Raw genomic sequence first — 15,378 nt, forward strand, 5'->3', positions numbered from 1 at the left:
ACCTCCCTGGTTTGCCAGGACAGCCGATAAATGACGGAGCGTGGCTTGGTGAGCACTTTCCCCAGCTCCCTCAGTACCCTGGGCTGGATACCATCTGGCCCCACAGACATGGATGTCTAAGTGGTGCAACAGGTCAGTAACCATTTCCCCTTGGATTATGGGGGCATCATTCTGCTCCTCAGTCCTGTCTGCCAGCTCAGGGGCCTGTGTATTCAGAGAGCAGCCTGCCTTACCATTAAAGACCAAGACAAAGAAGGCATTAAGTACCTCAGCCTTTTCCTCATGGTTTGTCACAATGCTTCCCTGTGTATCCAACAAAGGATGAAGATTCTCCTCAGCTCTCCTTTTGTTACTACTGTATTTATAGAAGCATTTTTTATTGGCTTTTACTGATGCAGCTAGATTGAGTTCTAGCTGGGCTCTGGACTCTGATTTTCTCTCTGCATAGCCTCACAAGGTCCTTGTAGTCCTCATGAGTTGCTTGTCCCTTCTTCCACAGGACTCCTTTGCCCTTCAGGACTGTCTCCCAAGGGACTCTGCCAACCAGACTCCTGAACAGCCCAAAGTCTACCCTCTGAAAGTCCAAGGTAGCAATCCTGCTGACCCCTCTCCTGACTTCCCCAAGAACAGAAAACTGTATCATCTCATGATCACTGTGCCCAAGACGGCCTCCAACCACCACTTCACCCACCAGTCCTTCCCTGTTAGTGAATAACAGGTCCAATGGGGCACCTTCCCTGGTCGGTTCCCTCACCAGCTGTGTCAGGAAGTTGTCTTCCATACACTCCAGGAACCTCCAAGACTGTCCCCTCTCTGCTGTGTTGTATTTCCAGCAGACATCTGGCAAGCTGCAGTCCCCCACAAGAACAAGGGCCAGTGATCCTGAGACATCCCCTATCTGCTTACAGAATATTTCATCTACCTCCTCACCTTGGTTGGGTGGTCTATAGCAGACCCCCACCATGATATCTGCCTCGTTGGTCTTTCCCCTGATTCTTACCCACAGACACTCAACCCTGTCATCACCATCACTAACCTCCAGGCAATCAAAACACTCCTTGACATAAAGGGCTACCCCACCTCCTCTTCTTCCTTGTCTATCTCTTCTGAAGAGTTTGTAGCCATCCACTGGAGCACTCCAGTCATGTGAGGCATCCCACCACATTTCTGTGATGGCTGCTATATCATAGTTTTCCTGCTGCACGGTGGCTACCAGCTCCTCCTGTTTGTTGCCTATGCTGCGTGCATTTGTGTAGATGCACTTCAGCTGGGCTTCTGGTCCCATCATCCTATCAGAGGGAGAAGCCCTAATTCCCTCATGGTGATTCTTGGGAGCCTCTATGGTTCCTGCCTCATCAAACACCTTGTTTCTCTGCTGCCATCTGGATTCCTGGCTCTTACATCCCTGGGACACCAGACTTAAGGACCCTGCTATCACAGCACCCCTCAAACACTCGTGTGCTGCCCCAGCCTTGCCTCCATTGAAGCTGGCTTTATCCCCTTCCCTCTTGAAACCTAGTTTAAAGCCCTGTCAATGAGCCCTGCTAACTCCTGAGCCAGGGTCCTTTTCCCCCTATGATACAGGTGGCCCCTGCTAGATGCCAGCAGGCCTGGTGCCCTGTACACCCACCCATGCTCAAAGAACCGAAAATTACTCCAGTCTCTGAGCCAGGCATTGATTTGCTGGCTCTTCCTGTCTCCTCCCTCATCATGCCCTGTGACTGAAAGGATAGAGGAAAACACCGCCTGTGCTCCTGACTTACAACTGTTAGCAGGCTTGGCTACTAGAAGCCTGATTGCAGGTAGAATTTACACAGAACTCCTCTCATCTTTAGTTGTACATAGGCAGAAGAAACTTTCTGTATCTTCTGTTTCTACAGCTTCCTTATCATGGAGGGGGGTAGACATATAGCTACTGAAACACTGAAGCGAGAAGAAAGAAAGATAAAGTCCATTATTCTGCTCTTTAAGTTCCTTCTTCTGCTCATAATCTCTACTACATGCACTTCTTGGGGCTCATAGGCTCACCCAAGTTATTATTTAAGAATTTCACTGTTGATCATAAGATTCTTAAATAGTAGCTCTGAAAATGAATACATGCTTTGGAATCGTACTTTGATACTGCAAAATAAAACACAGAGAAATTGCCAGTCTGCAGACTCAGAAATACACCCTTCAGGTTGTTCATGTTTAGAAGAAAATCAACACAGTCAAAGACAGAATAAGAATTTTCACATTAGAGATTCCTACAGATATCAGGATAAGTATTACTACAAGGTAAACATCAGTCCTTATCGAGTTACCAAGTCATGTGCACCTTAAATCACTAAACTTACGATGTACTCTTCATAACCATTCATAGCATCCTAAAAAAAGATCAGCTGAAGATTACTGATACTGGCTGAGCATCCATAATTAAATAGAAGCTAACAATGCTTTCAAAATTAATTTGATTATTAATCTTCAAATTATAATACTAAAGATGAACAGTACTATATAGGTTACTTAAAAACTAGGTGAGGCAAATTTACCTTCCACAATAAGTAAAGGTAATTAACAACACACTGAGATTCTGCCTCAACGCATGAAACCCTGTCAATTAGAAACATTGTTTGTAAGTATTTATTTGCTGATTAATTATGGTTTCAGTTCTAGTAGCCAGTCCAACATGAACTGGCTCTACCATTATCCCATTTCACAACTGTATTTGAAGAACGTGCCAGATGGAAAGTTGGCTGAACCTAACCGTACATGCTCTAGCAAAATAGAAAAACACGCAGAACCTGGAATTTAATATTACATGCTCATTTTCCATTGACCACTGAAGAATTCACCCTTAAATAGCATAAACCAACAGCATTTAAGCACTATAGCTTCTCATTTTCCAGCTTGTGCTAACCATTTGTGGTGCAGATGAACAGAATCACAGCAGGAGTGACTGAGTCAACGAGGAAACAATTACACAGCGCAGAATTGTTTGGGATACCACAGGATGACAGATTTCACCCAGTATAATCAAAAGCAAGGCATCTTTTATACAGAATATCTGCTAAAGCAATCATAACTTATTTCCAACGGTTTTTGTTCAAGTTTTCATCTAGGGATTTTTGTTTAGAAAAGCCCAGTAACCTACCCCAATACAGCTCTGAAATAATTATTTTTGAAAAATTAAAAATTAAGTCTCCTTATAATTATATAGCTTTAAGTCTCCTTTAAATGCTATCACTGTATTGACATAAATCTGCACATCATTTATTAATGCAACAAATTAAAATCTCTATTTCTACAGAAATTCTTAGGCAAACTGCACTAAAATTAGGCACCTATTTCAAGAGAGAGAAAACAGTAAAATTCATTAGATAAATAAGCAAAGGTGCTTTGGTATGTTGGAAATAAACAGTTTATTACAGTCTTTCAGCCATACTATTTTAAAAGATTATTTAGGATACCTAGCAGAGCTTTGTTCAGGATTTTGTTTGAACTTGCTGATTTTCTTTTCAAAATTGTATGCTCATAGCACAGTAATTTTGAAATTATGTTGCCACAACATGACTGAATAGAGCCATCTGGTATGGGAATCCTTAGTTTTGGCCCAAATCACAGCCATAAATTGTATGCCACTGTGCTCTCCCTCTCTCTCTCTAAATATAATTCATTCCCACTCTGAAAGAGAATTGAACTTTAGAACATTCCAAGACAGTAGTGAATTTTTTGTAAATTCTTTTCTCTGCTCAAATTTTCTGAAATTAAACAATTTTTCAGAAAGTGACAGTTCAGCAGAAGGTTGATCAGACCCAGAGTACTACCAGAGTATTGCTACAAATGCATCCATAACTGTAATGCTGTAATCCAGGTTTATCTATTTAATTACCACAACTACAAGTGTTTTGGTGCAGCAAGAGCCTGGACCTTTGCAGTATTTGTACAATGTTTAAGGCTTATCATGATAAATAAATTAAAATAAAACTTAATATTGTATGTAACTAAAGGTGTCTAAAATGTAATGAGGAAACTGTTCGTCCAGAGTGCACGTCTTAATAACGTTGTGTTGAATTCAGTGCATTAGCAGATTTTTAATATAGTACACAATACTTTACAACCACAAAACGGAGAGCCCTGTGGAAACCCTTCATAATGATGATGTAAACTATGTTTGTTTTTCCAGTGCTTCCTAATTTTTTTTACTTCCTTTTAAATAGAAGTCACACAATGTAGGAGTACCAAAGTAGTATGAAAGGAGTACTATCAAATATGTGTTCAGAACTTCAGTGACTGTTAGTGCTTTTCACATCAATGGAAACTGATAGTAAGTTTACCTTATGTAACCGAGTTTACATGACATGCCAACACAGAACCACACCTTTACTTCTCAACTGATACACAAAATTTACTGTGCTCTGCAGGCCTCTTATAGCCTGGCTACAGCAATACTAAGCACATACTGCTAAAAAATAAGAGAAACATGCAGCAGCAATTTACAGGTCGGTTGGAAGACATTCTGTCTCTTTTTATCAAAACATTGAGACTTGACATTAGTAGCACATGCTTCTTAAATCAGATTTTTCATAAGATGCAAATAGTCTATAGTGAGCCAGAATACAACTTCTAATACTAGAGCTGCTACAGCAACTATTTACCATTTCTATTTTATATAGTTTCAGTTTCCCATATAACCATTTTTTAAAAAAATTAATAAATTTGTGATAAGCAGAAACTTAATTTTCCCTGCTGAGCATCATCTACAAAGCCAACAATCTCCTCTAACTAAGACGCTGTATTTTCTTAAACTTAGTTTCCATCTGCAGACCCCTTCAGAACCTTCCTTGCCATGTCATTAACTTCATTAACTGCACCTTGGTCCAGCACTGGGTTTAATTCTTCAGGGAAACACTGAAGTGAACTAAAACCAAAAGGAAATTAACTTCACTTCTGCTAACTAGAATCCTGTGAGCAGTGACAAATGGTTCAGAAATCATGTCCTTTCTCAATTCTTCAATCTTTAAATCTCCAACTCTTACATCTGCAACACCCATATCCTTCTGTTCTCATTATATAGGAGTGGTAAAAGTAACCTACTCTCTGAATATGGACAGAGACACAGAAAGCGGCTTTTGAACGTATTTTATCTGGAAGAGCACCAAATTGTAAACCAGCAGAACGGATCAGAATTACGGGAAAAAAGTATGAAATAAAATTATGGAAACTGTAACTGGAACATACCATTTTAAAACTACTTCAAAGTAGGGAATTAATGCCTTGAACAGATGACTCAGCCCAAGTCAAAGCTCCTCGGGTTTGTCAAAGAGCAATACAATTCTCACAAGCAGCTTTTTCTTGCCTATAACATTCAAAGGCTTAAATCCCTAACTGCATTTCTGCAACAGATATCCCAGAAAGAAAAAAATCCCTAAGCCACAAGAAGGATCTGCTGTTCAACTTTAGTATGCTACTGCTTCAGAAAGCTTGCAACCATAACTACTGAAGGTGATAAATATTTCTTATGTGAAAATCTGAACAATTCATAATATGCACCTAAAATACAATGAAGAAAGTCCACTTATTTTAAATGTATTGCAAAAAAATCTTGAGTTCAGTCTGATACATTAAACTACACACTTCCACAAAATAAACAAACAAAAATTACTGACTGTAAGCAAGCAAGGATTGTGATACAATTAAGGCAAAAAGCAAAATTTTCTTAGAGGACTGTAGTCTGTATGCTGGATTTTAAAAATATGGCAGAAACAGTCTGAAACACAAGCGCAGCTGTGATTACACTTGTGGCCTACTTAAAAACAGATACACCTGATCTTTATAGCTGGAATAACTATTTCTGAAACTTCAGCTGTTAAAATCAAGCCATTTCTGTGCATTGTAAGCACAAGGAATAAAGTTGTCTGATGTGGATGCCCCAATACAGGCAGATGAATTCATAGTTGCTGCTCCAACTTTATGCTCTACATTTCTGAGAAATAACTAAGATGAAAACAGAGAATTTTATTATTTTCCTTAGCAAAGAGTTATCTAAATATCAGAGACGGGCCAACAATTATGTTACATTGCCTGACCACTGCATTCACCCATCACAGGCTTCTTTCTAGATAAGCTGTCTGGCTGGTTAGAAGAGAAAAGCCCAAGTCTTGCCCTGTAGCAATGACAATCAGAAGAAGGCTGAAGCATCCAGCAAAGGTTCATTGAGAAGAAAAATGACAAACAAGACCAGACTCCATTACAGAATTTGTTTTATTTTTTAACAAATATAGATTCCATCCCACTTGTAGCTTAAAAGTACATGCTATTGAACTTAATCTCTAGAGAAGAATAAAATAGTGCAGCCATGAATACTGCAGGCCAGGGTTTGATCATTTCAAGCCAAACATATGGGTATTTGAGTAAGCAGCTTTATTCTTTTCTTTTTTCCTTTGTATTTAATATAGGCATTCTCCCTGAAGACATATATTGGAATTCCAAATTCCCTAACTTCCAGACCAATGGTTTACATTTTACTTTGATACAGTTTTATATTTATTTTTGTCTTCCAGCTCCATTTCCTGCAAGCAAAAAAACCTCAAGAGACTGGAGAATAACATTTCAAAGTACTGCAAAGTGTGGAATAATCAGCTATACTTTCTTTTTCAAGATCAAGAACTGCAGTTAGAACTGCAGTTGGCAAACAAGTTATTCTCAGGACAATGAAGGACAAAGTTCCCACTTCTTCAGCCAAGGACATGTCTCTTCCAAACTCGACATCTGATCTAGGGACAGCACATAATGCTGGACATGTCCCTGACTCACTCCAGGACCCTGCCTTATGCATTTCATGTATCAGCACATACCAATTTGGATATTCTAGGCAATTGCACAGCCCTTTTTAAGCTACACAGAGAAGCAGCCCTTTACAGCCAGAGATGTGCAAGAACTTTCTTTGGGAACACCACAGGTTGCAAGAGAACAAAGCCAAACCTTACAGAACAAGATCTCTCTTTGGGATCCTGTTCACCAAAGGCATACCCCACCTTACAACCCCATACCTTCATTTCATCTTACCCTGCTCCTGAATTTCAAAAACTCCTGGAAGTGTAGGCCCTGGCACTGACTATGCTCCTGTCAGCAAAACGTAGCTGACTATGGCTGAGCTGGCTAAGTAACTGCCTGTGAGAGGAACTGTCATGGTCTAACCCCAGCTGGCAACTAAGCAACACAGAGCTGCTCGCTCACACCCCTTCACCTCAGTGGGATGAGGGGAAAATTGGAAGGATGTGAGAAATAAATTTATGGGTTGAGATAACAACAGTTTAATAATTACAAATAAATAATAATACAAATTGTAAGGAAAAGAGGAGAGAAAATAATAACAAAGAAAGAGGAAAACAAAACCCAAGAAAGACAAGGGATGCAAATGAAAACAATTGCTCACCACCAACTGACTGATGCCCAGTCAGTCCCTGAGCAGTGGCCCCCTGCCAACCTCCCCCCAGTTTTACTGCTGAGCATGATGTCATATGGTATGGAATATCCCTTTGGTCAGTTGGGCTCAGCTGTCCCGGCTGTGCCCCCTCCCAGCTTCTTGTGTCCATTCAACCTACTCACTGGTGAAGCACCGTGAGGAGCACAAAAGTCCTTGAAGCTGTATAAGCACTGCTCAGAAGTAACTAAAATATTAGTGTTACAAATCCAAAATATAGCCCCATCAAAGCTACTATGAAGAAATTTAACTCTGTCCCAACTGAAATCAGTATGCATGCTACAATTCCAGGAATAATCAGTGGTGAGAGACTGAGCAAGAATAAGGAGCTACTCCACTGCCACCCTCACTCAGCAAAGATTTGTAACATGCAACTCATGGATGTACAAAAGGGGTTCACATAACACTGGTACCTCCACTTCAGGTGTATCCTTTGTTGGTATTCCTTCTAGTCATTAGGCAAAACTAAAATTAGATTGAGAACTTTTTATATCCTTCGTATTCAGAAATAATGCAGAGAGAATAAATACCAAATCATTTTGTGAATTTTGTGTATTTTCATAAATTCCATATGGAAAACATAGCAACCTACCAAAGGAGCACAACAGAAAAAATTATTTTTAAATTAAGTAACCAGAAAGAAGTTAAGAGCACATCTGATCAAAAGCTTGGAGCACACAAACAGTTCAAAGGTAAAGATGCATCCGCAAATTTCTGTTTAAACTTCACACAATTATTTTGCATGCCCCACTCTAATTTCTCAAACAGATAAATCATATTTTATAGTCATATTTAAAGAGTTTTCAGCCAAATATAAAAATTATATCCACAGCTGGACACTAAAAGCATTCTGAAACTGTGCGGTGGATATTAATTTATAAAGCTGACTTTGCTTTTAAAAAAATTCCATTCTATCAAGAAATATTATGAACTACTTCCAATGAACATTAATTTCTGAAACAATTTTAAAAGTTTATTTTTTTTAAAAAAAGCACAAATAACTGAAACTGCTTGAAATTTTATTTGCAACACCAAAGAATTAGGTGTCCTTTTTAAAGTATATTCGCAATCCTTTGAAAAAAGCATTTTCCAAAAATAGTTGTTTAGTGCTTCAGATATGCCACAGACTACCATGACCGTAACTGATGAAGAAAACCTGTAATTTCAGTGTAGTTTCTGAGGGTAAGGTGAAGAAGGGATGAAAAAAAAAACCAATCCATGGTAGAAGAAAGTAAACTAAACTGATCCACTATGACCCAGTTAGTTTCAAGTAATGTTTGGCTTTTACAAGGAAGCAAACACAACCAATGTCATGAATCAAAATCAAGGATTAAAGAATTCACTCAATCATGCTTTGCTGATAGGAAACAACTGCTCCAAGCTACTTACCCGTTATTAACTGCTCGTAGAATTGAGGCTCAATGGCACCAACAGCCATGAATTTTCCATCGGAGGTCTTGTAGGTTTCGTAAAAAGGCGCACCGCTATCTAGCAGGTTCTCACCTCGAGATCTGTTCCAAAGTCCCAAATTTTGTGATTTCCACAGGAAAGAACTTAGGTATGCTACTCCTTCCACCTTGAATATTTACAGGAAAAAGTAACAGTTTCAGTAAATTAGTTGGCATGTTACCAATTTTACATGAAACAAACCAACAAAAACTAATACCAGTTCTGTCCTTTGTTAAGATTCTTAATGACAAAATCTCTGACAAGCAGTTTAATTTCTTAAAATTTTCAATTACTGTTTATACTGCATATGTGAAATAATCTAAAATTAGAGAAAAAGAAGAGGCATAAATGTAATAATGCAGCTTCAGATGGATAACAAACTTCCAACACCTCCAGTTTTCTAGTTTAGCAAGTTTATAATCATTAGGAGTTCACACAGAGAATGTAAGTCATTTTAGGTGATGGGACAAGTTGCTTGGCTCTACAGAACATTAAGTATCTGACAGCTATCAAGGCTTCTACATGTCTGGAAATCAAGATGCCTATACCAATCCTGTAAGTATCAAATTTTTATCTCAACATTCACTTCTCTGAATTTACTGATTATAATAAGACTGCTATTTTTAGAAGAAAACTGGAAGGCAATCAAAGGTTAAAGCTGTCTTATACCATGGGAACTGGGAAGCTCACCTCCATCAGTAAGTTAAAACAAAAATTATTCTCCCACTCTCATCACTGACAAGTACATAAACATAGCAAGGTAATCTCTAAATACACAAGTGTCTGATGAATACAGCACTAGAAACCATGATTAATCTTGTTCCAATTTGCTCCTTAAAATTTTGGTTATGTGGAGTACAACCAAATGAAAATTCAGTTTGTTCAGCCTTTCAATAATTACCAAGCTTGTACCAGTCTTTTCAAGCAAAATCACATCCTACAGTTTGGCTCACCAGTGGAATCCATTTTCTTCCAACTGCATTACACAAACTGTAAGAGAGGATGAGGCAGTAACACAATATGGCCAGAGACAGTCCAACAGAGAAAGATCTGAGCTGTATCATTTTGGGCATCATTTCGATTCACATTTTCAACTGTGTAAAATTAACCTAATATTGTTGATAGAGAAAAGCACAGAGATTGTACCAAAATAAAAAGCTACTGAATTTTCATGTGGAAAGACCTATTAGTTTCTTTCTAAGCAAGATTTTAAAACACGCGTTTCTTTGAAATATGCACTCACAAAGGTTTCTTCATTTAATGTGTATTAGCCTCTTTCTCAAGTATCTGCCACAAGGACGGAAATACCTCTGCCCTACTGATCATACGCTGAAGTAAATTAAAGTGCTTTCATATGAGTACATCATCTAGATGTTTGCAAAATGATTGCAAGGATATAAAAACAGTGTTTTTACTTTACTAATGATTTGATCTTGCACTGCTCATATTAACAAAAAAATACACAAAAAACATCAGAAGTAAGTATATTAATAGATGAGGATAATACCAGAATAAGCTCTAACTGCAAATTAGGTTTTGGTGCTGACAGAACTAATCACAATACCTACGTACAGTGACCTAAGCTGGAAACACTTAAAATAAAATAGCTCTGTTTTGGACTAGCATAGGGACTTCAGAAATATCCCTGGCTGAGCAACTGGACAGCTAGCTTCTGCCTGAGATCTACTGCAACTCAAGAGACAAGCAAAAAGGCATCTCACATCCTAACCAAACCTCCAAAGACAGGCTCAAAGCACATGACACACACTAATGTGGTCACTTTCTTTTGAAACATGAAAAGGACAACATGGGGAGAATCCACTTAAGCCTAATTGCAGAATGATTACTTAAAGGCTCCCTGATGCTAAGAGCACCAGCAGTCTCTGAGGCACAGACAAGAATCCAGAGGCACCACCCTGCTGGGTGACCAGTCTGCTCCACAAGTCTTCAGTTCTTTCTGCAGAGTGAAATAATTCAAACAAAATGGAGAATGAATCCACACCAACCTAATCTTTATCCTCGTGACTGATGAATTCTTCTAGGATGTGGGAGTTTTGGTTTTGAATACCTCCAGGCTGAGAAAAACCTGGAACCCCAATTTCCTGTTGGACAGCCTAAATGCTCTTGCCATGAGACTATTATGCAAGTGATCATTACCACCATCTTCTTCTGTGGCTGTCTTTTCACAGAGAGTGAGTCACGCTTGGTCAGATGCCTACCATCAGTGGAAGGCTCAGTGTCTGCATTTGGAGTGAACTTAAAAGTGTGGCCCTGACTCACACGCCTCTGTTCCAGTGTGGTGCAAGACTGCAGATGTACAATTGTGCCGACCTATCACACCGCCGTGTCCACTCCACATCCTACTCAGCAGACAGGAACTATCAGGCTCACTGCAAGATACCTACGATCCCTACAGAGTCAATGAGAAGAGACAGCAATCAGAGCAGTGATTTAATTCTTCTGAGGTAGACAGCTGAAACACAGGGCCCAGTGTCTACTTTTTATGCAGAGCAACAATAACACTGGACACCCTGAACAGGCGATGCAAATCTAGCCCTTGGTCTGATCTTCTTTAGCCTTTTTTTGCATCAGTTTAGCTTCACTAATGAGAGCAGTTCCTCATGTGTACATTACTGATTATAAGAATGCTCCCAAGCAATTTTTCAACTTTCAGCATACTAATTAGAAGTAAAAGATAAATAACAAATTCTTCTATCACAAAAATGTGGACCTCAATCAAGAATTACTAACCTCAAAGACAAGAAATAATTATTTTTTTAGATGACCTCAGAAAAATAGACATTGTTGTAAAAGGAAAAAAAACAAACAAGTGGTCAGTAAAACAATCAAAGAAGATGAAAACTTAATAGAAGTAATCTTGATGACACAAAGCTGCTAAAAAAGCAATTCATCTTCCCTCCTCTACCATAGAAAATTCCACCATGTGTTGGAGTCATTAACATATTAAGACTACCTAAACTGTACAACAACTGAAGTAATAGGCCTATTAAATAAAAAAAAGAATGGTAAAATGGAATGGCAGCTGAAATGCTGCGGTACTGTGATTTTAAAAACATCTACTTCCATGAAACAAACTTAGATATAAAAACAGCCTCATCAACCCAGTCTATTTAACTGTCTGCTGTTGATGATGCATGTATGTTTTTCATCAACTGTCTCACTGGAAGTCTGTTCAAGTGAAAGAAACATGACAAAATGCCAGGTAAAGTACATCCAGTGATGCTGGACAATATTCCATCCATTTCACAGGACACCAGGAACATCAGTGGGGAACTGTAAATTCCACAAGTATGAGACAAGAAAAAAGTTAAAGAGAGACGTTTTGAGGGCTTAAAAAACCCCCACAAAAAACCACAACACATTCCATTCCCAATGAGCCAGAGATCTCATTAGGAAATTAGCAGACTTACATTGATTCTTCTCGTAACAAATTCTTCTAACGACTTAAAGTATCAATAGTGAAAACATGGTAATACTCCAAACTACAAGAAATATATTTTTAAATATTTGAAGACTTGTCACAAATCTCCACAGCTTTTGCTTCACAAATACACAAACTCCTTCAATTTTCCTTTGTAGGTCATGTTTTTAGACTCACAATCAATTTTTTTTTTTTGTGTTTCTCAGACTTCCTCAAATTGGTCATTTTTTTTGGAAAGATGATGGCCAGCATCAGAAACAGTCTTTTCCTGAGGCCTTATAAATGTTGAAAGAGATTAGAATAACTTCAGAAACTTTGCTGGCTCTATTTCCTGTTTATACAACCTAATACAGTGTATGTGTGTTTTATAACAGCACGATATTGTTGACTCATGTTCAGCTTGTGACTACTACAAACCCCCAGGATTGTACTTCAGCCAATTGTTCTCACACTGCATTTGTGCAGCTAATTGTTTCTGTCTAAGAGAACCACAGAGCAGCGGTCTCAATGAATTTCAGCCAATTTTTTTCAGGTCATTTCTCCAATTTGAAAAGGTCATTTTCAATTCTAATCCAAGTGTCCAACACACTCGTTGTTCTTCCCACATGAATACCATCTGCAAATTTGCTAAACACAATTGCTCATCCATCATTCAGCTTACTGGAGAAAACACTGAAAAAAAGTCTGTGGAACTTCACTTGATAAGTTTTTCATTTTGACAACCCACTGCTAATAACTCTTGTCAGGGTGAAAACATTAAACCAGTTTTGCAGTGATCTTACAGAATTTTCAGCTAGACCATAATGCTATTGACTGCTTCTGAGACTGTAATGCAAATTTGTCAAAAACTGACTCAAGTCAAGATAGCTAACACCTCTTCCAATTCTCCTACTTTCAAGACCTCTTCAACAAAGGGATTTTTTTCAATTCTTTTTTTTTTTTTTGGCAATTTACATTGAAGTCCAAATCATAGCCTTCCCTGTATCCCAACACCTCGAAGGGAGGTCCAGTTTTAATTACAATGCCCTTTAGAAACGAAACCAGAAAGAAATTTAAAAAAAACCTGCAGATAATAATAGGTTTCAGGGATAAATGTAAATATGTATTTTTGCTCCGTGTGTAAGTGGATGGTCTTGCAGTGAAAAAATCCATAGCATTCATTATAAAGCTAATTTAGCGTTTCATTTCTTTTACGGCACATTAACACAAAGTGTTTGAAATTGGCTTTATGGCAATAATCCATGGCAGTGTAATTATTTGAGGGGACAGTGCTTCTAATAAGACATGACCTCTCACAAATTCATAAGCAGATGTATCTTGGATAAAGCTAATGCAATTCTTTATTTTATTAGGATGATAATTTTTGTTGTGATGCATGAAGTTAACTGTTTATTATACACCCTGTTTCCAAAAAACAAACTTACTCATCAAATATATATTGCTAATGCTTTGCGAAGAAGGCAGACTGGTAAGAGGGAAGATAGAGAATGGCACAGGGGGAAAGCCACAGTATGTGTCCCATGTCATAAGGATGTTATGGCACCAGTGATATGTGAAGGTGAAGACACGCCGCCATTTTACAAGCTTACTTACTTTCCCTTTCCCAAGTTCTCAGTTTTAAACCTCACAAATAGCTCTGGGTTCCTCCCTTTTACAGACTTAGGAAAAAAACAACCAAGCAAACCTAAGAAACCCCACCTTCCTCGAGACCAAACTTACCATACTTGCATCAATGACCTGCCCTTTGCCAGATCTGGTACGTTCATAAAGGGCTGTAACAATGCCCATTGCGCACATGACGCCTCCGCCAGCAAAGTCAGCTAGAAGATTTATGGGTGCATACGGATTTTCATCTTTTCTACCCAGCTTTGACAGCACACCTGACAGTAGAGTAAACAGAGCAAATATAAAATTAATTATAAACATTCATGTCTACATTTCTACAATTAAAAGCTTAATTCTTTTCAATCCATGCAAGTAAACAAGGGATAAAGCAAACTTCTACTACAGTTTTCTCTCTCTAATCAGCAGTGTCTTAGGAACAGTCACCCTCTACTTCACAAAAGAATAGAATATATGAAATTATATTAGAAAAGATGCATTTAAAGAGATTAATAAAAGTCTTCCTGATAAACCATTGATAATTTGGCCATATAGGGACAAAACTTAATCCCAAAAAACTTGTGTGCAGTAATTCTACATTAGCACTTTGTACATGCATAGAACCTCCCCCATAAAAGCTCAATATGTGTTATGAACATGTCTCAAAGCAACTTTGGTAAATTGTTCTTTGAATCTTTTAAAGTAAAAATGCAGATGTACAGTCTTCTGTGCACATAATCCATGAATTAATAACGATAACAAAGGATTTCACACTGACAACTGCACTTCAGTCCTATCCTCCCTCTTCAGCTGCCTTTTGGAAAGAACAGGTTGTGTATAAGAGGAACAGGTGAATAACACAGAAAGGTTACCTCTGATTGCATGCAACATAGATATGGGGAGCCTATGTTCATGCCAGAAATTAAGCAGAAATGAAAGGGAATAGAGCAAAGGCTAAGCCAGTTTACTTCAGATGGAGCTTTGAATCTGTTAGCATTTCTCTGCCACCCTGAACAACCTCTGTACTGTCACCATTCTCTTTGTAGTTCCCTCAAACCAATCCCCTCTGGGCAAGCAAGAAACTCTGCAGTATGATCATGTCTATCCTATGCCTGTAGCCTAAGGTCTGAGACTTCACAGGATCATAGAGTTGCCTGGTTGGAAAAGACCTCTGAGATCATGGAGTCCAACTGTGCCTGCCCACTACTAAACCATATCTTCGAGCACCCCACCTAGCCTCTTTCAAACACCTCCAGGCAAGGTGACTCAACCACCTCCCTAGTTAGCCCATGCCAGTGCCTGAGAACCCTTTCAGTGAAGAAGTTATTTCCTGACACCCAATCTGTACCTCCCTTGGAGCAACTTAAGGCCATTGCCTCTTGTTCTATCACTAGTTACCTGGGAGAAAAGACACACACCC

General features: G+C 38.6%; 1 protein-coding gene across 1 annotated transcript in view; it reads right to left on the minus strand.

Annotated features, from left to right (window-relative positions):
* Positions 1-3,065: 3,065 nt before the first annotated feature.
* LOC104527544 (alpha-methylacyl-CoA racemase-like) overlaps positions 3,066-15,378 on the minus strand; it is a 14,730-nt gene continuing 2,417 nt past the window's right edge. The window contains exons 2-4 of the mRNA XM_029085794.1: positions 14,076-14,236; positions 8,855-9,041; positions 3,066-3,184 (exon numbers count right to left, since the gene is read on the minus strand). Coding sequence (XP_028941627.1) covers positions 3,066-3,184; positions 8,855-9,041; positions 14,076-14,236 — 467 coding nt within the window. The remainder of the gene's footprint in view (positions 3,185-8,854; positions 9,042-14,075; positions 14,237-15,378) is intronic.

This window comes from Antrostomus carolinensis, unplaced genomic scaffold, assembly GCF_000700745.2.
Source record: "Antrostomus carolinensis isolate BGI_N321 unplaced genomic scaffold, ASM70074v2 scaffold20947, whole genome shotgun sequence".
NCBI classification, from domain to species: Eukaryota; Metazoa; Chordata; class Aves; order Caprimulgiformes; family Caprimulgidae; genus Antrostomus; species Antrostomus carolinensis.